This window comes from Chiloscyllium punctatum, chromosome 11 (genome assembly GCF_047496795.1).
Source record: "Chiloscyllium punctatum isolate Juve2018m chromosome 11, sChiPun1.3, whole genome shotgun sequence".
In the NCBI taxonomy this organism is placed as follows: domain Eukaryota; kingdom Metazoa; phylum Chordata; class Chondrichthyes; order Orectolobiformes; family Hemiscylliidae; genus Chiloscyllium; species Chiloscyllium punctatum.
This window is the reverse complement of record NC_092749.1, coordinates 73,004,782-73,027,684: the sequence shown is the minus strand read 5'-3', so window position 1 is coordinate 73,027,684 and position 22,903 is coordinate 73,004,782. Positions and strand designations below refer to the sequence as shown.

Sequence of the window (22,903 nt, the reverse complement as noted above, 5' to 3'; positions counted from 1 at the left end):
ACAGTAAATGGAAATAGACAAAACCGTATCACTTGAAGTCTTTAGATCATTTCTATGTCATTATCAGAACAACACTTCAGCAGGTTAGCTATCACTGTTCATATAAATGCTGCTTGAATATAGATATTAAGTCTGTAATGCTGACACCTAAATCAGAGGTCATCCCTGGTATCAATCCCACAATTTGCTGGCTAATTCTTGATGGCAACCAAATGTTTTGATGATCCTGGATTAGCAACTGAAGGCTTGACTTCTATCATAGCAAATTGTGAAAATGATTCCAGCAATTCCTTTTACTTGTGGGCTGGCACCTTAAAACAAAAATGGACCACAAAAATTGCTGGACTTGCATAACGTAACTGATGCTCAGAGAAGAGACCTGTTATCCTGATCTGGTTTGACCAATAAAATCATTCCATTACCATCACAGTGAGATCATTCACTTAAGATTCTTGCTCTTGAAGCTTAAACAGCTAAGAAAATACAATTAATTAAAAAACAAAGTGGCTTTTTAAAATAAAAGTTTTAAGATAAAGTTACAATTCAATACAGGGGTAATAATACTTCACATAGTCCTGGCACAACTTCACTCACACATAGACAAATGAACTGACTGAGAACTTTTCACTTAACATAGAAAACAGGAATAGACCACTCAGCCCTTCTGGTTTTCTATACACTCATGGCTGATCATCCAACTCAGTTAGAACTGTATCTAACTCCTTGTTGAAACCATTCAATATTTTAGCCTCAACTGCTTTTGCTGGCAGAGAATTCCACAGGTTCACTCTTCACTGGAGGACAAAATTCCTCTTCATCTCAGTCATAAAAGGACTAACCTGTATACTTAAACTATGACCTCTGCTTTTGGACTGACCAGTCATCAGGAACATCCTTTCTGCACTTACTTTGTCTGGTCCTGTTGGAATTTTAAGTTTCTATGAAATACTCTCATTCTTCTCAATTCCAGTGAATATAGTCTGAACCGGTCCAATCTCTAGTCAGACCTAACATCCCACAAATCCATTTGATAAATAATCATTGCATGCCCTCCGTAAACATATCACTAATTCTCAGATAAGGAGGCCAAAACTGCACACACTACTCCAGGTGGGGTGTCATCAAGGCCCTCTAAAATTGCAGCTGAAAATGTGTTGCTGGAAAAGCACAGGTCAGGCAGCATCCAAGGAACAGGAGAACCGATGTTTCGGGCATCAGCCCTTGAAGAAGGGCTGATGCCAGAAACGTTGATTCTCCTGCTCCTTGGATACTGCCTGACCTGCTGCGCTTTTCCAGCAACACATTTTCAGCTCTGATCTCCAGCATCTGCAGTCCTCACTTTCTCCCTGTAAAATTGCAGCCAGTCAACACTGCTCCTGTACTGTAATCCTCTTGCTATGAAAACCGACATATCATTTGCCTTCTTCACCACCTGCATGCTTACTCTCAGTGACTGTATAGCACCATCCAGGACTCATTGCACTTCCCCATTTATCAATTTACTGCCATTCAGATAACGATTTGCCTTCCTGTTTTTTTCCCACCAAAGTGGATAGCCTCACATTTATCCACATTATACTTCATCTACCAGGCACTTGTCCACTTATAGAGATGTACAGCATAGAAACACACCCTTTGGTCCAACCTCTCCATGCTAACCAGATATCCCAACCTAAGTTAGTCCCACCTTCCAGCAACCAGCCCATATCCCTCCAAAACCTTCCTCTTCATATACATATTCAGATGCCTTTTAAATGTTGCAATTGTATTAGCCTCTCCCACTCTCTCTGGCAGCTCACTCCATATACATACCCCCCCCACCTCTGTGTGAAACATTTGCCCCTTAGGTCTCTTTTATATCATTGCCCTCTCACCCTAAACCTATGCCCTCTAGTTCTGGACTCCCCAACCCCAGGGAAAAGATTTTGCCTATTTACCCTATCCATGCCCCTCACGATTTTATAAACCTCTATAAGGTCACCCTTCAGCCTCTGACATTCCAGGGAAAACAGCCCCAGCCTATTCAGCCTCTCCCTGTAGCTCAGATCCTCCAACCCTGGCAACATCCTTGTAAATCTTTTCTGAACCCTTTCAAGTTTCACAAAATCTTTCCGACAGGAAGGAGACCAGAATTGCACCCAATATTTCAACAGTGGCCTAACCAATGTCCTGTACAGCCACAACATGACCTCCCAACACCTGTACTCAATACACTGACCAATAAAGGAAAGCATACCAAATGCCTTCTTCACTATCCTATCTACCTGCGACTCCACTTTCAAGGAGCTATGAACCTGCACTCCAAGGTCTCTTTGTTCAGCAACACTGCCTAGGACCTTACCATTAAGTGTATAAGTCCCGCTAAGATTTGCTTTCCCAAAATGCAGCACCTTGCATTTATTTGAATTAACATCCATCTGCCACTTCTCATCCCATTGGCCCATCTGATCAAGATCGCATTATAATCAGAGGTAACTTTCTTCGCTGTCCACTTCACCTCCAATTTTGGTGTCATCTGAAAACTTACTAACTATACCTCTTATGCTCACACCCAAATCATTTGTATAAATGATGAAAAGTAGTGAACACAGCACTGATCCTTGTGGCACTCCACTGGTCACAGGCCTCCAGTCTGAAAAGCGACTCTCAACCACCACCCTCTGTCTAATACCTTTTGAGCCAGTTCTGTAACCAAATGGTTGGTTCTCCCTGTATTCTGAAATCTAACCTTGCTAACCAGTCTCCCGTGGGGGATCCTGTTGAATGCCTTATTGAAGGCCATATAGATCATTTCCACTGCTCTGGCCCCATCACTCCTCTTTGTTACTTCTTCAAAAAACTCAAAAGGTTTGTGAGACATGATTTCCCATACTCAAGGGCATGTTGACTATTCCTAATCAGTCCTTGCCTTTCCAAATACACGTACATCCTGCCTATCAGGATTCCCTCCAGCAACTTGCCCATCACCGACATCAGGACATCTACAGTTTGCTAGCTTGTCTTTACCATCCCAGTGGCACCACGTTTGCCAACCTCAAGTCTTCCAGCACCTCACCTGTGACTATCAATGATACAAATATCTCAGCAAGAGGCCCAGCAATCACTTCCCTAGCTCCCACAGAGTTCTCGGGTACATCTGATCAGATCCTGGAGATTTATCCACTTTTATGCATTTCAAGACATGCAGCAACTTCTCCTCTGTAATATGGACTTTGTTCAAGATGTCACCAGCTATTTCCCTACATTCTATATCTTCCATGTCCTTTTCCACAGTAAACACTGATGCAAAATACTCATTTAGTATCTCCCCCATCTCCTGCGGCTCCACACAAAGGCCACCTTGCTGATCTTTGAGGGGCCCTATTGTCTCCCTAGTTACCCTTTGGATTTTCCTTAACTCTATTTGCCAGTTATCTCATGTCCCCTTTTTGTCCTCCTGATTTCCCTCTTAAGTATGCTCCTACTGCCTTTATATGCTAAGGATTCACTCGATCTATTGTCTACACCTGATATATGCTGCCTTCTTTTTCTTAACCAGACCTTCAATTTCTTTAGTCATCCAGCACTCCCTATATCTACCAGCCTTTCCTTTCACCCTAACAGGAATATAGGGTCTCTGGACTCCCGTTAACTCATTTCTGAAGGCTTCCCATCTTCCAGCCATCCCCTTACCTGCGAACATCATGCCTCCGCCCACTCCCCCCCCCCCCCCCCATCCTACTCATAACTCATCCTCCCAACCAGCTTTGTGTTATCAGCAAACTTGAAGATTTAGTTTTCTTATCTATTTTGTTAACATATTGTGAATAGCTGGGACCAAGCACTAAATCGTGTGTACCCAACTAGAGACTGGCTGCCAATTGATGCAGAGAGGTATGTGTGTGTGAGCTTATTTACTCCTACTGTTTCTTGGCTGCCAACTAGTTCGCGGTCTATACCAGTATTCTACCCACAATCCCGCTTTACATTTTACACATTAATTCTTGTATGACCTTACTGAAAGCCTCCTGATAGTCCATGTAAACCATGCTTACTGACTCTTCCTTATTAGCTCTATTAGTTTTCATCCACAAAACTTTTCAGTCAAGCATGATTTCTTTTTTGTAATTTTAAGTTTCTAAGCAATACTCCCTTATTCTTCTAAATTACAGGGAGTGTCAGACTCTGTCCTATCCTGTCACTGTTTTTAAGTGTTTTGACAATGAACTCTAACATTTTCCCTGCCATTGATGTCAGGCTAACCGGTCTAGTTATTTGAGACTGTACCACTGCACCACATGAGCCCCTCAGTTCCTGATTTCTCTCCATCGCCCTTTTTAAATAACAGGGCTACAGTAGCTACCCTTTAACCTTCGAAACTGTTTTAGAGTCCATAGAAATCTGAAACATGAGTACTAATGCATCCACTATTTCTAGTGCCACTTCCTTAAAGTGTCTTGGATGCAAATTATTAGATGCCTGGGGATTTGTTGGCCTTTAATCCCAATTTTACCAAAACTATTTCCCTACTAATATAGATTTCCATTCTCTCATAATACCTGGTCTTCCCCAATATCTTTGGGATATTACTGGCGTCCTCCTTTGTGAAGTCAGTCCTCTCCTCTTTGGAAAGTGTTCTTGTATGAAATCAGGATCAGTTGTCATTATGAAGCTACACTCAATCCCCATGAATAAACTTGCATGAACAGCGAAGAGTGAAGAGAGAAAGGTATCACATTAGAAATGCACTACACAGAACCAATAGGACCTCAAGTCAATAATCCAAACTTTGGCAAGATTGTGCTGAATTATTAGTGTTGGAGGTTACTGTAATGCCATTGAGTGATTTATGGAAGGAGTAGAATTAAACACTAATTCCAATTATGCACCCATTACATTCGAAATGAATTTTCAGCCTAAACAATGATAAATGCCTGCCATCTCGCACAAGGTTGATGAGTCATCAGTTTAGAAACTGTTGAGGTAAATGCAGAACAATTTCAATTGTTAGATAATATATTGATTACATATGTTGTGAAGTCATTGGTTTTAAGAGTTTGTTTTTGGTACAGTGAAGGTACAAGGCCACGTTATCTTTGTACATTGGTCCTCCAATGTTTTAGTAATGTCCAAAACTACAGATCAATAGTCTCCAAGTCCAATTCCTTCAAATGGCAACTGCACCCGAGTAACATAGTAAATCATAAACTGTGTTCTTGGTGCGGGATTATTGCAGACAATTTATTTATAATCCCTCCTTACTGATGATTGGGAAACTATACTTTATTTACTGCAGGCTCAAAGACTGCCTTCTTGTTCTTTTTTTAAATATCATTTAAGTCTTATTTAAAGTCAGAGCAGTCCTCCATGATTAACCATTTACAATTTGCAATCATGCCATTAAATTATAGGATGACGGTCAGACAAACACTTGGAGGTCAGAAGCTTCAGAGAAATAAGATATTAGTAAATATGAATAACTGCCGCACTTCAACATTAATGTCAGTTTCACAGGTGCATGGATCTCTAACTTACAAACCATAAATGTTTAGCATAAAGCATAAGATGATAAAAAGATCAAACACATCAGTTAGTTTAATTAGAATTGAGCATTTCGAATTATTAATTTTGAATCAACATTCTTTCTGCAACTGACTAACACAAACCATTCTCAACTTTGAATATGCTGCAATGTTTGAGAAGATTTGTAGCTCAGGTTGTGGTTCTGGATGTAGGTTTGCTCACTGAGCTGGAGAAGGTTCATTTCCAGACATTTCATCACCCTACTAGGTAACATCTTCAGTGGGCCTCTGGGCAAAGCATTACTGATAATTCTTGCTTTCTATTTATATGTTTGGGTTTCTTTGGGTTGGTGATGTCATTTTCTGTTGTGAAGTCATTTCCTGTTGCAATATGCAGCAGGTCCATCAGCATTCAGGAAGACAAATGGAACATTTCAACCAGAGCTCCAAATGTTAATCCAACTTTAGAAGTAGTCTAAGTGATCCCCTATACACCTCTTTTCTCCTGTAAAAGTGAACTGCGTGTAGAAGATAACCCCATGACTTTTGATCTGGAAAAACAACTTTTTGTGCATCTTGTGTGTAGAAGTCCACCATTGTTTTATCAAGGATCAAAGTCTAAAAATTTCAGAACCAAGGCATAATCCTGGAAATGTTACTGACTTCATTTCATTGTACATGCAAAAATAACAGCATTTATAAATGTTGAATTTATTTATTCAAATTATGACCAGATTATGAAGGACAAATCAAAAAAATAAATAATCATAGTTCATGTTTATTAACCATGATTTTAGTCATATTTGGGTTTCACATAGACCCAAATCAGATATATAATTCACCCCCTACCTATAAAAACAAACCCCATAACTTGTGAGCTGTAAACGTTATTCTTAAAAAACTTTTTGACTTCTCCATATTTAAAAAAAGTCCGCATTTACAGTTTCTCCCTTTATTAACCTCATCTCAACTGCTGCATATCTTGTAAATATGACAAACCATTTAATTCTGAAATCTTTATTGTTCAAATATATTAGACTAAATTTCCAGGTACATGCCAAGAAGAAACATCAACTGTTGGTAATGCAGACTGTAGCATTAAAGATAGTTAACATTTTTTTCACTGTCTGTACAGGAAGATTTGCACCAACAGTTCCCATTAAGAAAATGGCTCCTTGGCCAGTTTCCTCCATCAATGTACCTGAATGATAAATGCAGGCAATGACTTGTAGACTATTAGTCATGTAATGGAACACCCAGATTTTTAATAAATACAATTTATTCTGCATCAGAAATCGAACCAGTGTAAGTGAATCTTGAGAACCAATTCTTTAGACATTAGAGCATCTTCACCAAAATAACACAAAATGAAAAGTGACAATTTTTGAAAAGAAACTGCACCTTTAATCAGTAATCCTGCAAGTATTAACACCATGTTTTAAACAAAGACAAAGTAATGTCACAGTTATTTACACTCTGAAATGTATTAATCTTTCCAAATGATATTTAAAATGCTAATCTATGTTTTAACTCCATAACTGCCTAATTTCTTTCAGCCCAAAATAAATGTAAATAGACATTGGCTCCCTGAAACATTTCCACTCCCCTTGTTCTAGAAATGAAATTTGTTGGGGAGAAGTTTTTTTAAAAAACACTATAGGCAGTCAGAAACTTTGCATATACATATTTGTATGCCTTTCTTGTGCAAATTTTGCCAATTTAAGCAAAGGGGCATGTCACTGAACTCTTTCTATCAACATACTTATTACAAATTAGTTTATACACTGATAGCCGTGGTAGACCATTGAATATTGTACATTAATACAAGTTAAAAACAAAACTGTAAGGCATTTTTATATATATTTAAATACTCTATTAACATCCAAATAGTTGTAAATCTACACAATCCAGTAATCCAGATGAATCATTATCTATTTGGCAAGTAAACTGCACATGCAGGTTTGTGTCTCATTTAACTGCGCTTCTAGGCTAAACCTTGAAATTCCCGATCATTACAATCACCACTATAGAGATGCACACCATTTTTCTTGATCAGATTTGTACAGATGTCTCATTTCATTACATGATGTATATTTCCATTCATATCACAAGAAATTGCCCAGATGCTCTGAACTAGAGCTAATTGGCTGAATGAGTCAAACACTCCATACACTTAGTGTGCATTCCAAACTTTGGGTGAGATTATTTTTGTTTTATAAAATTTCTCTACGTATTTGCACAGTTCAATTACCTCACTGCTGAAGTAGCTGCACATTAAGCAGTGGAAAAAGAATAAGAATTTTTATTAAAGAAAAGTATATTTTAGTCAGTTCTATCATCCATTGCATCTAGTTCCTCCAGAACAACATTTTGATTGTGGTCTTTATGAGCTGGGAATGAGCAGACATAGATCACAACTCAGGATAATCAATGACCTTCTGAGGAACTGAAATCTGAATATCGGATTTTCTTGATCACAGTTCTTCAGGTATCTTTGGCTACAGAAAACAAAAACAAGTTGTCCATCAAATAACTTCCACATCCCTGATTCACATGCCCAGAAGCATCTGTCTTCAATAAACCAAATAAAAAAAACTGATATTTGACTTGGACTTAAAGCCAACTACAGACCAATTAAAACTGTTCAATAATGGCCCATATATGCAAAATAGACACAAGTACACAAAGGGAAAATAAGCAATTTATCCCAATTCTAAATTGGCAGCATTCCAAAATGAAAGCAAAACTAACACTATCTTCAGAACAGTCTCAATGAGAATGTGCCAAAGCTATCAAAAAGAAGAGAAATCTAGCATCAAAGTCTAAATATCGACAGATTGCAAGATTAAATAAAGCAATCTAAAGAGAAACATACAAGTATAAAAAGTATCAAAATTTAGAACTTGCATGATGGTAGAATGAAATTTGCTCAGTCACCAAGTCCTGTGTAAAGCTGTTTCCAGTGGGTTGTATAGGGTTCAGCGCTAGGTACTTTGCTTTCTTTTTGGGTGTATATCAATGACTTGGAGTTTAACAGTTTCAGGCATTTTCATGCAAAAATTTGTCACGAGAGGTAGGAGCTTTCAAACAATTTGAGGAGAAAGTATTCCATGCAGAGAGTAGAGAAGATTTCATTCCACTGCCTGAGAAGTTGCAAGGGTCAAAAAATCCTCAAAATGTAAAAATTACTTGAATATTCACTTGAAGTGCTGCAACCTATAAGGCAATGGACCAAGCACTGGAAAGCAAAATGAGGCTGGATAGTTTCACAGCAGCTAGCCTTGAAATGTTGAATGGTCTCCTGCAGAGCTGAAATTTTCTATGATTTCACTCAAGTGATAATAGATGCCAATTATTTTATTTTTAAAAAAACAAGTAGCACCAAAAAAATTTCAGGAATCGGAAAACTCAATCTAGCTTGGTACGTGATACCAGTTGAATATATCCTTTAAGAATTTCTCTCTCCCTTTGGAATGCATTGCTTTAAAGATTTAGCTAACTAACAATGCACATACAACTTGGGTCAGTGGTCTGATATATCTAAACAGCAGTTCACTCATGAGATCATTCACACTTCCTTTGGATTATAACAAGGTTGCTCTATCAGTTAATCACAAGAGGGGCATGAAAGATATTTCGAACAAATGGGTTGCTTGGCGAATCATGTATTACAAAGATTTTTATATACATATCCACATATCAAAGTAATTGCATTTGCAAAACAATGTACACCGTTGCCCTGCTTTCAGTTTCTGTAACAAGCAAAACATAATTTAATCTCCAATTCCACTTATTACTGAAGAAAAAAATATGCAGATGCTACAAACATCAGTCTAGAGCTAATTTAGAAAGTCAATGCAGAATCCTTTTACATTGTTCCGTTCATATACTCTAAGACTTAAAACCTGTGTCTAGGATCTCCAGAGGGAACAAAAACTGACGCAACTTTGCTGCACATTTATTAGGTGGTGTTATAAAATCAAACCAAATGGATAAAACTACATTGCATTTGTAATCTATTAACCCACTGCATAAGGTACAATTAACACGATTCTCTTGAGACATGTGCATTTTTACTCTGATGTTAAAAATTGACCAAGTGACGCCTGCTGTATTTTTAATCAGCGATTGCCTCACAAAACGAGTCAACATTGAGCTTAGCATATTGCTCTTGGACACAAGTGTGAAATGAATGGCAAAAGGCAAAATTCATTGAGTTAATAGCTTAAATCTTGAAATCCAACTGACCGTTGAATGTGCTGATGAGCTTTTATCTGGTGAATGTCTGCTTTTTTGGGGTCTGTCTTGCTGATTAGAGAATGCCATACTATTGAGGGGTTCAGGGCTGACAGAATACCTCCCGCTCACTGCCCTTCCAGAGTGTCTGCCAGCGGCTGGTTGAGAAATATGTGCTGCAGCACAATCTTCATTGATTGGTGGAATCCTATCATTGCTGAAGTATCTGTAGAGATAGTCACCCCCTGAAAGAGATTGCCACTTTTAGAACTGAAGTTAAGGAAACTTGGAGAGTAAACAAGTTTGATAATATAAAAATCTTACTAGATTCATACATTTTACTTTAGTTCACAAGTATTACTTTGACAACTCACTTCATATCCTTTTAAATCAATCAATCAACACTTGGGAGAGTTGCAGGTATCCCTGCATATGCTGCAACCCAAACAGAGTTTCTGACTTTGAGCGCGGTTGTTTAAGTACGAGCGCATCAAAATACCAGTCACAGTAAAACAAAAATCAGTCTGTTTTGAGGGTACATGGCAGCAGCAATAGGCCATTTGGCCCTTTCAGTCTGCTTCCCCATTCAATAGGATCATGGTGTGGTCTGACTGTGGTCCCAACTCCATCTCCCTGCTGTCCCCCATAAATCTAGACTCCTTTGCCAGTCGAAAATTTATCAAACTCAGCCTTAGATAAATTCAAAGAACCTGTCTCCACTGCTCTCTGGGTAAGAGAGTTCCAGAGACTTGTAAACCTCAAAAATATTCGTCATTTCGTCTCAATCTTAAACTGGCACTCGAGCTCTGATATTAAAATAGGTAGGAAAGTAAGTTGCAATGAAGAAATAAGAAACTTATAAATGATATGGATAGGTTAGATAAATGGGCAAAAATTTAGCAGTTTAAGTTTAACAAGTGTAAATGTGCAGTTATTCATTTTGGTCAGATGAAGAGTAGGGCAAATTGAATGTTTAAATAAAGAAAAACTTCAGAAGAATGATTTAAGTGTCTTCATACATGAATTGCAGAAAATGAATATGCAGGAACAGCAGGTAATAATGAAACCAAATGGAAGTTTGGCATTTATTGCTAAAGGAAGAAAGTGATAAAATTAGGGACTTATTGCTGCAACAGTACAAGGCATTAATTAGTGAGATCACACCTGGAGGATTGTGCACAATTTTGGTCCACTTATTTGAGGGCAACATATTGTATTGGGAGCATCACTGAAATACATGAAATAGCATAAAGTTCCTGTACTTGACTGATAAATATTAAGTAAATTTGGGTGATGCACAGTCAAGGCATAACTATATTGTGCTTCTGGCTAGAACACTGCAAATGTTTTAAAAATCACAAACAAGTTGCACAAGATGGCAGTTAAGAGTAATTTGATGTGATCTGTGGGTCCAAAGCTGCTATGGTGCCTCAAAAGTAGACATTACAGGCTAGAAGCATCAAAGAGAAATAGGCAGCTTTTACGAGTCTGTAGTCGGAAGCTTTGCACAGGCTTATTTTAAACGGGTTGCATTGAAAGAGTCGTCTAATTAAAAACTCACTAAAGCTCAGATCCTCATTTACTGAGTGAGCTAGGACCTTTGTTAGGACCGGACACAAGTAATCAACCTAGTGTGAATCGAATTACAATAGACTTCATAAGTTAAGTATCTCAGAGTTCAATGGAGGAAGACGAGAAGCATTTGGCTGTTTTTTGCCTAAACAAAGCAGTTGATTTTTGAGTATTTCTATTCTGTGAAGTGAAAATAAGGTCTTCAGTTTGTCTTTAGTCTCCAGGCTTTTCCCATTTCTCTCTTTCTGGGAAAAAAATGATTAGAAGCACGATTTAGAGAGAGTGTGGTAATAAAAAGAAGTAATACAATACACTCCAATGAACAGGGATACTGGAGTGACTAATAAATAATTTAAAGAGACGCTAGGCCACATGATGTAATGCAACAGCATATGCTTGACACAAATCTGGTCTACAGCAAATATATTTGTTGCAAGCATTTGCAGTTAACGCAATTTAAGTTTGGATTGGATTCCCTACAGCGTGGAAACAGGCCCTTCGGCCCAACATGTCCACACCAACCCTCCAAAGAGTAAACCACCGAGACCCATTTTCCTCCGACAAATACACCTAACACTAGGTGTGTGGGAGGAAACTGCAGCACCTGGAGGAAACCCAAGCAGACACGGGGAGAATGTACAAACTCCACACATGGACAGTCACCTGAGGCGGGAATCGAATCTGGGTCTTTGGCGCTGTGAGGCAGCAGTGCTAACCACTGAACCACCATGCCACCCCAAATTCTGGGAGTCCAAACTGCAGACATCGCACCACAACAGAAAAGGGCAAGTTAGTTGGAAACTTTGCTCCAGGTGGCATTCACATCGCTTCGATTAGGCATTTCAAACTCGATCTGTGATCAAAGATTAGGGAGCATGATTGTACATGAGGCAGGTAAAGGGACAGCTCTAGAGCAGCCTTAGTCCCTGAAATTGTTTTAACAGTCACAAGGTTCTCTTAACGCATGAGAATTAGAGTTGAGACTACAGGAAGGATCAGCGACATGACCACAAACAGGGAGTACACTTGGAGGTAGGAATGTAGTAGTGGTAGAGGTAGTAATTAGGGAGATAGATCCTGTTCTCTACAGGTCTGAGTAGGAGTCCTAATGGTTGTGCTGCCTGCCTTAGCATTAAAGATGTCTCGGAGCTGGAGGGTTCAGTTGTGGTTGTCAGCATTAATGCTAATGACACTAATAAGACTGGAAAGAAGGTTCTGCTGAAAGATTCTGAATAGTTGGGAGCTAAATAAGAATGAAGAACTTCCAAGGTGATAATCTCAGGATTATTATCAGAGCTATGGGCAAAATGGCACAGGGTGAATAAAGTAAAGGAATTAAATGCATGGCTTAAAGATTGCGGTCAGGGGTGGGGGCAGGAAGAATGAAGAGTGTGCAGGGTTTTGGGGGGGGGGGAGGGGGTGGAGAGCAGGGCAGGAGTGCAAAAGGGGAAGGCAGCATTGCAGAGCAACTGTTTTGACAATGATGCCCAGGAGTTAGACAGAATACACAAGCATGTAATAACCTGTACCTGCATCTATGGCAGCTCCAGGGACCATTCTACAGAACAGCTATTTTACTGTGATTTAGAATCATACAGTTGTAGAGATGTACAGCATGGAAACAGACCCTTCGGTCCAACCAGTCCATGCCGACCAGATATCCCAACCCAATCTAGTCCTACCTGCCAGCACCCGGCCCATATCCCTCCAAACCCTTCCTATTCATATACCCATCCAAACGCCTTTTAAATGTTACAATTGTACCAGGCTCCACCAATTCCTCTGGCAGCTCATTCCATACCACCCTCTGTGTGAAAAAGTTGCCCCTTAGGTCTCTTTTATATCTTTGCCCTCTCACCCTAAACCTATGCCCTCTAGTTCTGGACTCCCCAACCCCAGGGAAAAGACTTTGTCTATTTATCCTATCCATGCCCCTTATAATTGTAAACCTCTATAAGGTCACCCCTCAGCCTCCAACGTTCCAGAAAAAACAGCCCCACCCTGTTCAAACTCTCCCTGTAGCTCAAATCCTCCAACCCTGGCAACATCCTTGTAAGTCTTTTCTGAACCCTTTCAAGTTTCACAACATCGTTCCGATAGGAAGGAGACCAGAATTGCATGCAATATTCCAACAGTGGCTTAACCAATGTCCTGTACAGCTGCAACATGATTTCCCAACTGCTGTACTCAATACTCTGACCAATAAAAGAAAGCATACCAAACACCTTCTTCACTATCCTATCTACCTGCGACTCTACTTTCAAGGAGTTATGAACTTGGACTTCAAGGTCTCTTTGTTCAGCAACACTCCAGAGGACCTTACCATTAAGTGTAGAAGTCCTGCTAAGACTTGCTTTCCCAAAATGCAGCACCTCGCATTTATCGGAATTAAACTCCATCTGCCACATCTCAGCCCACTGGCCCATCTGATCAAGATTCCTGTTGTAATGTGAGGTAACCTTCTTCGCTGTCCACTACACCTCCAATTTTGGCGTCATCTGCAAACTTCCTGACTATACCTCTTAAGCTCACATCCAAATCATTTATATAAAATGACAAAAAGTAGAAGACCCAGCACAGATTCTTGTGGCACTCAACTGGTCACAGGCCTCCAGTTTGAAAAACAACACTCCACCACCACCTTCTACCTTTGAGCCAGTTCTATATCCAAATGGCTAGTTCTCCCTGTATTCCGTGAGATCTAACCTTGCGAGCCAGTGTCCCATGGGGAACCTTGTCGAACACCTTACTGAAGTCCATATAGATCACATCACATTTTGCCACAAGGCTTTTCAATAAGATAATTTTAATATTACTTGGACATCTAGAAACTCAAATATTCTGCACACATTAAGGAGACAGCCATAAACAACAACTGTATACTAGAGGAAAGACAAAGAGTTCACATTGAATCCAACGTGTCTCTTTTTTTAAGAGCATAACTGTAGACTTTTAACAAACCTTTCCTTCCTTCCACTCTGGGCCTTGAACAAGCTTCAACTGCAGCCATCCAGCTCCCACTCACCGGCATTGACAGAGGTCGTGGTCTTCCTGTTAATAGCAACATTTTAAATTTCTGAGCACGCCACTTCCTGATAAGTCAAACATTCTCTCAAATTCTTTGACCAAAGATTTTGCACTTACAAAAAAGTTCAAGTATTAATTTACTCGTCTTTCAGAAAAATGGCAGGAATGAAACTATATGAAGTTACCCCGAGCCTAACTTAAGCTGGCTTTCACATTGATTTTAAAAGTGAGTTTTAAATAACACAAGGAGAAAGTGAGGACTGCAGATGCTGGAGATCAGAGCTGAAAATGTGTTGCTGAAAAAGCGCAGCAGGTCAGGCAGCATCCAAGGAACAGGAGAATCGATGGTTCGGGCATGAGCCCTTCTTCAGGAATGAGGAAAATGTGTCCAGCAGGCTAAGATAAAAGGTAGGGAGGAGGGACTTGGGGGAGGTGCATTGGAAATGCAATAGGTGGAAGGTTGTTAAGGTGAGGGTGGTAGGCCGGAGTGGGGATGGGGACGGAGAGGTCAGGAAGAAGATTGCAGGTTAGGAAGGTGGTGCTGAGTTCGAGGGTTGGGACTGAGACCTTGTCTCAAGGTGGGGGGAGGGGAAATGAGGAAACTGGAGAAATCTGAGTTCAACATTTGTGGTTGGAGGGTTCCTAAGGGAAGATGAGGCGCTCTTCCTCCAGCCATCGTGTTGGTCTGGTGATGGAGGAGTCCAAGGACCTGCATGTGCTTGGTGGAGTGGGAGGGAGAGTTGAAGTGTTGAGCCACGGGGTGGTAGGGTTGGTTAGTCCGGGTGTCCCAGAGGTGTTCTCTGAAATGTTCCGCTAGTAGGCTGCAGTCTCCCCAATATAGAGGAGGCCACATCGGGTGCAGCGGATGCAGTAAATGATGTGTGTGGAGGTGCAGGTGAATTTGTGACGGATATGGAAGGATCCCTTGGGGCCTTGGAGGGAAGTAAGGGGGGAGGTGTGGGCGCAAGTTTTGCATTTCTTGCAGTTGCAGGGGAAGGTGCTGGGAGTGGAGATTGGGTTGGTGGGGGTATGGACCTGACGAGGGAGTCACAGAGGGAGTGGTCTTTTCGGAACGCTGATAGGGAAGGGGAGGGAAATAGATCCCTGGTGGTGGAGTCCGTTTGGAGGTGGCGGAAATGATGATGGATGATACGTTGGACATCGAGGTTGGTGGGGTGGTAGGTGAGGACCAGTGGGGTTCTGTCCTGGTGGCGATGTCCAGTGGGGTTCTGACTGACTGAACTGATCCTCACCCTGAACAACTTCTCTTTTCAATCCTCCCACTTCCTCCAAACCAACGGAGTAGCCATGGGCACCCGCATGGGCCCCAGCTATGCCTGCCTCTTCGTACGATATGTGGAACAGTCCATCTTCCGCAGCCACACTGGCACCACCTTTTCCTCCGCTACATCGATGACTGTATTGGCGCTGCCTCGTGCTCCCACGAGGAAGTTGAACAGTTCATCCACTTTACCAACACCTTTCACCCCAACCTCAAATTTACCTGGACCGTCTCAGACTCCTCCCTCCCCTTCCTAGACCTCTCCATCTCTATCTTGGGCGACCGAATCAACATGGACATTTACTATAAACCAACCGACTCCCACAACTACCTAGACTACACCTCCTCCCACCCTGCCCCCTGTAAAAACGCCATTCCATATTCCCAATTCCTTCGTCTCGGCCGCATCTGCTCCCAGGAGGACCAGTTCCAATACCGTACAACCCAGATGGCCACCTTCTTCAAGGACCGCAATTTCCCCCCCGATGTGATCGACGATGCCCTCCACTGCATCTCTTCCACTTCCCGCTCCTCCGCCCTTGAGCCCCGCCCCTCCAATCACCACCAGGACTGAACCCCACTGGTCCTCACCTACCACCCCACCAACCTCCATGTACAGCATATCATCCGCCGTCATTTCCGCCACCTCCAAATGGACCCCACCACCAGGGACATATTTCCCTCCCCTCCCCTATCAGCGTTCCGAAAAGACCACTCCCTCAATGACTCCCTCATCAGGTCTACACCCCCCACCAACCCAACCTCCACACCCGGCACCTTCCCCTGCAACCGCAAGAAATGCAAAACTTGTGCCCACACCTCCCCCCTTACTTCCCTCCAAGGCCCCAAGGGATCCTTCCATATCCACCACAAATTCACCTGCACCTCCACACACATCATTTACTGCATCCGCTGCACCTGATGTGGCCTCCTCTATATTGGGGAGACAGGCCGCCTATTTGCGGAACGTTTCAGAGACCACCTCTGGGACACCCGGACCAACCAACCCAACCACCCCGTACCCCAACACTTCAACTCCCCCTCCCACTCCACCAAAGACATGCAGGTCCTTGGACTCCTCCATCGCTAGACCATAGCAAAATGACGGCTGGAGGAAGAGCGCCTCATCTTCCGCTTAGGAACCCTCCAACCACAAGGGATGAACTCAGATTTCTCCAGTTTCCTAATTTCCCTCCCCCCACCTGGTCTCAGTTCCAACCCTCGAACTCAGCACCACCTTCCTAACCTGCAATCTTCTTCCTGACCTCTCCGCCCCCACCCCGGCCTATCACCCTCACCTTAACCTCCTTCCACCTATCGCATTTCCAACGCCCCTCCCCCAAGTCCCTCCTCCCTACCTTTTATCTTAGCCTGCTGGACACACTTTCCTCATTCCTGAAGAAGGGCTCATGCCTGAAACGTCGATTCTCCTGCTCCTTGGATGCTGCCTGACCTGCTGCGCTTTTCCAGCAATGCATTTTCAGCTTTAAATAACACAACCCAACTACAAAACCACAGGCCAAATAGCTTGATACAAATCTTCAGAATGTATTGCAACTTTGAAACTCGGTCCCACATGTTCCATACTTTTTGAACGTGGTTTCTATGCTTTATTTTGGCAAGTCCTACATTTTAAAAAATACCAATAAAGATAGACTTTTTGAAAACATTTGTACCTCAGATTGAGGTTCCAGATGTAAGTTTGCTCGCTGAGCTGGAAGGTTCATTTTCAGACATTTCATCACCCTACTAGGTAATATCATAAGTGAGCCTCCGGTGAAGGCTCCTAGTATGGTGACAAAACGTCTGAAAATGAACCTTCCAGTTCAGCGAGCAAACTTGCATCTGAAGACAGATTTAAAATAACGTAGAAGGTTCACACACACAGGATTTTCCAAAGTGCTCTGCAGCCAATGAAATAGTGGCCAGGGTATCTAACTCAGGGATTTTTGTTGAGGGACAATTATTGACTAGACCATTGATGGAACTGTGCTGCTATGCAAAACAGCTCCAAAAGATTGTTTGTATCCATCTGAGAAGATTGAAGGTCCTCCGTTTAATGTCTCTCAAAAGGAGTCAGATTTGCATTTATGTAGCACTTTTCAGGCTATTCCAAAGTTAATTAAATACTTCTGAAGTGTAATCACTACTGTAAAGTAAAAGAAACAACAACCAAATTACACACAGCAAGCTCCCAAAAATAACATGATAATGATTAGATGACACTGTTTCGTTTGTGCTAAATGGGGATATATCATTTGCTTGGACATCAAAACTAACTCTCCAGATCCTCATCTAATGTTTGGCATTGATTTTCAAAGTGCAAGCTGCTCAGGTACGCTCAATATCTGGTTCCTTGCAAATATCGCAAACGACATGCTATTTGAAATAATCAGCCAGCCTTTGGGATGTATAAACTACATATCTGGCATCATGCTGGTAATGACATTCATATGCAACATTGCATTTGTGTGATTAGCAAAACCTCTTTCTGGCTTGATAGCAACATATTGTATCAAACAACATTATCTTTGTGAATTGCCAAGGAATTTGGCCACAAGCAACCGACCTACACTTGCAAAACTAACAAAGTTCAACATTTCATCCAATTCTGCAATTTGGTGTTTTCTGGATAATCCGGAACGTGCAAAGAATTCTGCTGACAATTTAGGATCGTCAGTCTGGCTCACAGTGTGGTGCACTTACATATACTGGAAGCTACAGATGTTAACACACAAAGCCCTGTTCTTTGCATTGCACCTGTTTGAACTCAACAATATAGATTTCTCACTGCAATGCCCTAACCAAAGTCAAAGTCAATCAGACTGGTTTAAAATTTAATAAGGCTGGGCAGTTAACTATCAATCAGCATTAACGGATGCATTCTTCATGACTATATTGTGACCATTTAAAGTACACTTGCCAATTAATCAGCACTCTCCTTTCATGCACTACAAATTCTGGTTTGCCCCTTGAATTGATTTTCTTACAAAAACATCTGATGAATAAAAGATGAAACGCTTCAACAAAATGCATTGAACTTATTAATTTTTGAACCTTTGAAAAGCTGATTGTCACCGATTTAAAAATTGATCAATTACCATGCCACCTCTCTCCCTCCCTCCCCACCCCCCAAATATTAAAACAAATTTCTAAGCTATGGAGATGCCAGTGTTGGACTGGGGTGGGCAAAGTCAGAAGTCACACCTCACCAGGTTTATAGTCAGACAGGTTTATTTAAAATCACAAGCGTTTAGAGCGCTGCCTTTTCATCAGTTGGGAGTGGAGGTAAGCACACAGGCACAGAATTTATAGGCAGAGAGATAATGGCAAGATAATTATCTTGTCGAACTTTGACCTGATGTCATGGGACTTCTAAAAAAGTTTTAAATATACAAATTGATAATCACATCTAATTTATCAAGGTATTAGATAACAATGAGTACAGAAACATAGGTATGGAAAGAGAAAAAAAGACCAAACATAGGGGCTTGCATTCAAATCACCTTAGTTGTTGTATAATACAAATTATAATGGAGCTGCAAACTAGCTATGCCAAACCAATCTACCAATTAATACTAATATAGGAGCTGCCCTGAACAGCTTGGCCAGGCGCATAGCTAGTTCTGGAGCACAAGGGTTCAACGACCAGTAACCACCATGATTGCTGGAATTTCTTTTTGGGCACACATCCTTCGAAGTATCTAGAGGCTTCAGCCGTCTTTTTTAAAATCAGAGTGAATCAAATTGGCTGAAGACAGACAGCTGAGATATTGGGGGCTTCAGGTGAGATGGATCAGCAATTGGTCACTTCTGGCTGAAGACAGACCCATCTTTCGCATGGATATGAGAGGCTTCCCCACTGATGAGGATGGCGATAGATGTAGACTCTCATCCTATATGTTGATTGGCAATTAAATATTCCCACTGGAAGGGGTAGGACTAGAGCTTAAGGATTAGTTATGGGTTACTATATCTATCCAATACTGCTATCATTGTCTGAAATCCAAATATTCCTGATGCCATTGCTTCACCAAGTTAACATACTGCCCATGCCTTCCAGTACTCTTCATTGAGCAACCATAATGGCAGAGTGAGGGATATGTTAGGTCAAGAGGTTGCAGATGGAGGGTTTAACACAATTCTGCCATTGCTAATGGCCTATAGTGTCTCTCGGGTGCCACAATGAGTTATTGGATTTGTTCTGAATCTACCCCATTTAGCACGGTGGTTGTGCCATACAACATGATGGAGAGCATGCTCAATGTGGAGATGGGACTTCATCACCACAAGCACAAAGAAGTGGTCATTCTTGCCTCCAATCTGTCATGGACAGATGTATTTGTGATAGGAAAATTAGAAAGGTCAAGATATGATAACTTTTCTCCCTCAAATTTACACAATTGCTCAATCTAACCCTTCACTCATTCTGGTTTCTTTCTTGTTTTTCCTTTCAATTGTTGCAGTATCTTTTGTGTAAAGCAGAAATGAGAGCAGTTGTAGAATTGTCAGGTAGATCTTCTGTGGGGATTTGTCACCGGGCAAACAAGATTTATAGTATTAAATGACATTTTTAAAAAGTCCTTCCAAATTTCCTTGGAACAGCATTCACAGTAAATTGGTGGTTGCAAGCACTGAAATTTAGTTCCGCAGATTTTAAAGACCACCTACACTAAGTCTGCAACATGCAATGTGCCTACAGAAAGGCCAGAGGTGAAACAGCTGCTGAGGTTTGCCCAAGCACAATGACAATAAACGGCCCATTCCATGGACTTCCACAGAGATCTGACACTTCACTTATGAAAGGACCGACAGGTGACAATTATGGATTGCCATACTCAAAAATGCAATTGTAACAATGATTTAAAAAGTAACGGGATTCTTTCAGTAGCTTGAATTTCCAATAAATTCCAATATTGTTTTCATTCACTACCACCAACACGGTTGCATTTGCTTCAATTTTTCAGCAATCAGAAATACAGAATTTTTTTTTTGTGCACACATTTTCCTGCCAATGAGTTAAGTGCTTTTTGGAATTTTTTTGTCCGCATGTGAACCTTTCCAGTTCTCGAAAGTGAATTTCATTTGCTACATGTCAAATTTCAGGGAACATTCACATTTTCCATTTTGTTCGGGTTTAGAGTCTTCCATCTCCTTTCACTTTGTGTCATCTACAAATTCAGTCACTGTACTTGTTACTCCTAGCTCCAGATCTCTTCTACTTATGAAGATTTTAAACACAAGTCCCAAAACAGGCCCCTGTAAAACTCCACTGGTAATATTCTTTCAACTAAATGTCAAACTCTTTAATGTGCTCCTACATATCCATTTAAAAATATTTCCAAATATTTTTCACATTAGACTTTGCAGAGGAATGGCCTTAAGGGAAATTCAAAAATACTATCAAGCTGCAATACTGCCAAACTTCTGTTGCCACACCCTCAAAGAAAACCAGCTTTTAAAATTTGCTGATGATTTAAAGATATTATCTGAATCCTATGTTGAGGAACATTAAAGACATCCTATGCAAATGACCTCAACCTTCAGTAACACTGTTGAAAACATGGATAAACTGTCCAATGAGCCAGGAATTTTGGAATTACTGGTTGCAAGGAGATTTGGAGAGTTAAGTAAAAATCAATCACAATTTCAGAAGACATGAAAAATAACAAACCATATTGCTGTGTCTTATCCCGCATCCTGGTGGGTTTAGGCACTTCAAATGCATATGGGGGCAATTGATCATATTCTGCAATGGTAAACCGCCGCCTCTGGTATTCTTGATCAAGGAAAGAATTGGGAGACTCAGAACCCTTTGGTACAGGCCTGACTGGTCCATGCTTGCTGACCTCTTCATAATCCAGGTCACCCTGGTTATTTCTGAATGTGAGGATAAAACATCAACTTATTTACAATCTTTTTACATCCATGGTTGCATAAACAATTGCTGAAACAAAATAGCACATTTTGTTCGATTACTAAAAATATCATTAGTTATACCTAATAAAAAAAATTAAGTGAAAAGCAAGAATGTACATTTTTAATTATATTGCCAGAAATAAGTGCTTCATCCATAAGAAATTACACTTTTAAGGTAATGTGGGTAAATATGGCACTCCCTGTGTTTTAACCCACAACTTTCACACACTAATTGCAGCTAAACTAACATGCAGTCTTTCAGATCAGGACAGATTTACAATTGAACAAGCGCACCAAACTCATGGCTGGGGAGGACTCATATAGCATGCATCAAGATGTTGTCCCAGAAACACGGCACAAATGTCCTTTTACAGCACCAAATTGAAAATCTTTACCATAACAGTATTGTTTGCCTTTGGTTACTAATTTTCAGAAGTTAGGGCAAGGGAATCCTCAGACTTTATTGGTAGTTGCTCATAAGGTAAAGTTTGAAAACCACAAACTAATAATGGAAAAATCTCTACACTCAGAAGCCAGGAATGTCAGTAATGTGACAGATATACTGGCAGATTAAAAATGTATAGAGTTTAATTACTTATCATACTGGGGGGCAAGATTAGACCAACATGCTGCATTAAATTATTAAGATTAAAATTAAAGGCTACCTCTAAGCAGCAGACGTGACTTGTATTTTAAAGATGTAAAGTTGGTACATAATTTGCTAGAGAAAAGGGCACTCCAAATCAAAATTAGAAGCATAAAAAACTACAGAAGAGGTATCAATTGCAATTCAAAAAGCCAAGAGTTTTCAAGTTTCCCACTCTGTGCTGATTAGAACAGATTTCTAAAACATTGTTTCAAGGAAACATTGCCATGCTGAGAAAATGATAATCTTTGGACAAAGTTTTGTTGGATAATATACCTATTGTAATACACTTGACATTCCTACCAAAATATAAAGGACAACTCTACCTGCCTTTTAATTGCACAAGATGCTGAAAGTTCATATCCAACTGAATTGGAACCACTGCCTCACTCTTGATTTAAACATTTAGGAAAGCCAATCTTCATCCACAAAACCAGACAAAAATCTGTTTGCAGAGTCAGCTATAACTGGTGGCCCATACAGGTAAATGCACAAAGTATCACCTTGCTTGCTGGCCTGAGGGTTCATTATAAGACATGTAATTCAATACATCTCTCCTATTGACGCTCGCCTAAAGAGGGAATTAGCAGACTGTATTCTCTGCTGGAGATGGAAGAATGAGTCTAACATGTTTTTACTTGAGTTCCTTAAAGGTAAATTCTTTTAAACAGATATCTTCATTTATCAGAACCAAGAGAGTTGCGAATTTCAAATTCACAC

General features: G+C 40.7%; 1 protein-coding gene across 3 annotated transcripts in view; it reads right to left on the bottom strand.

The window, feature by feature from the left end:
• Positions 1-6,554: 6,554 nt before the first annotated feature.
• Positions 6,555-22,903, bottom strand: part of cnksr3 (cnksr family member 3) — a 190,771-nt gene continuing 174,422 nt past the window's right edge. For 2 of the 3 annotated variants that reach the window (XM_072581041.1, XM_072581043.1), the window contains 3 exons: positions 21,293-21,498; positions 14,271-14,360; positions 6,555-9,982 (listed from right to left, as the gene is read on the bottom strand). In XM_072581041.1, the coding sequence (XP_072437142.1) occupies positions 9,711-9,982; positions 14,271-14,360; positions 21,293-21,498 (568 nt within the window). In that variant the 3' untranslated portion in view covers positions 6,555-9,710. The remainder of the gene's footprint in view (positions 9,983-14,270; positions 14,361-21,292; positions 21,499-22,903) is intronic. The other variant, XM_072581042.1, reaches the window with a different exon arrangement.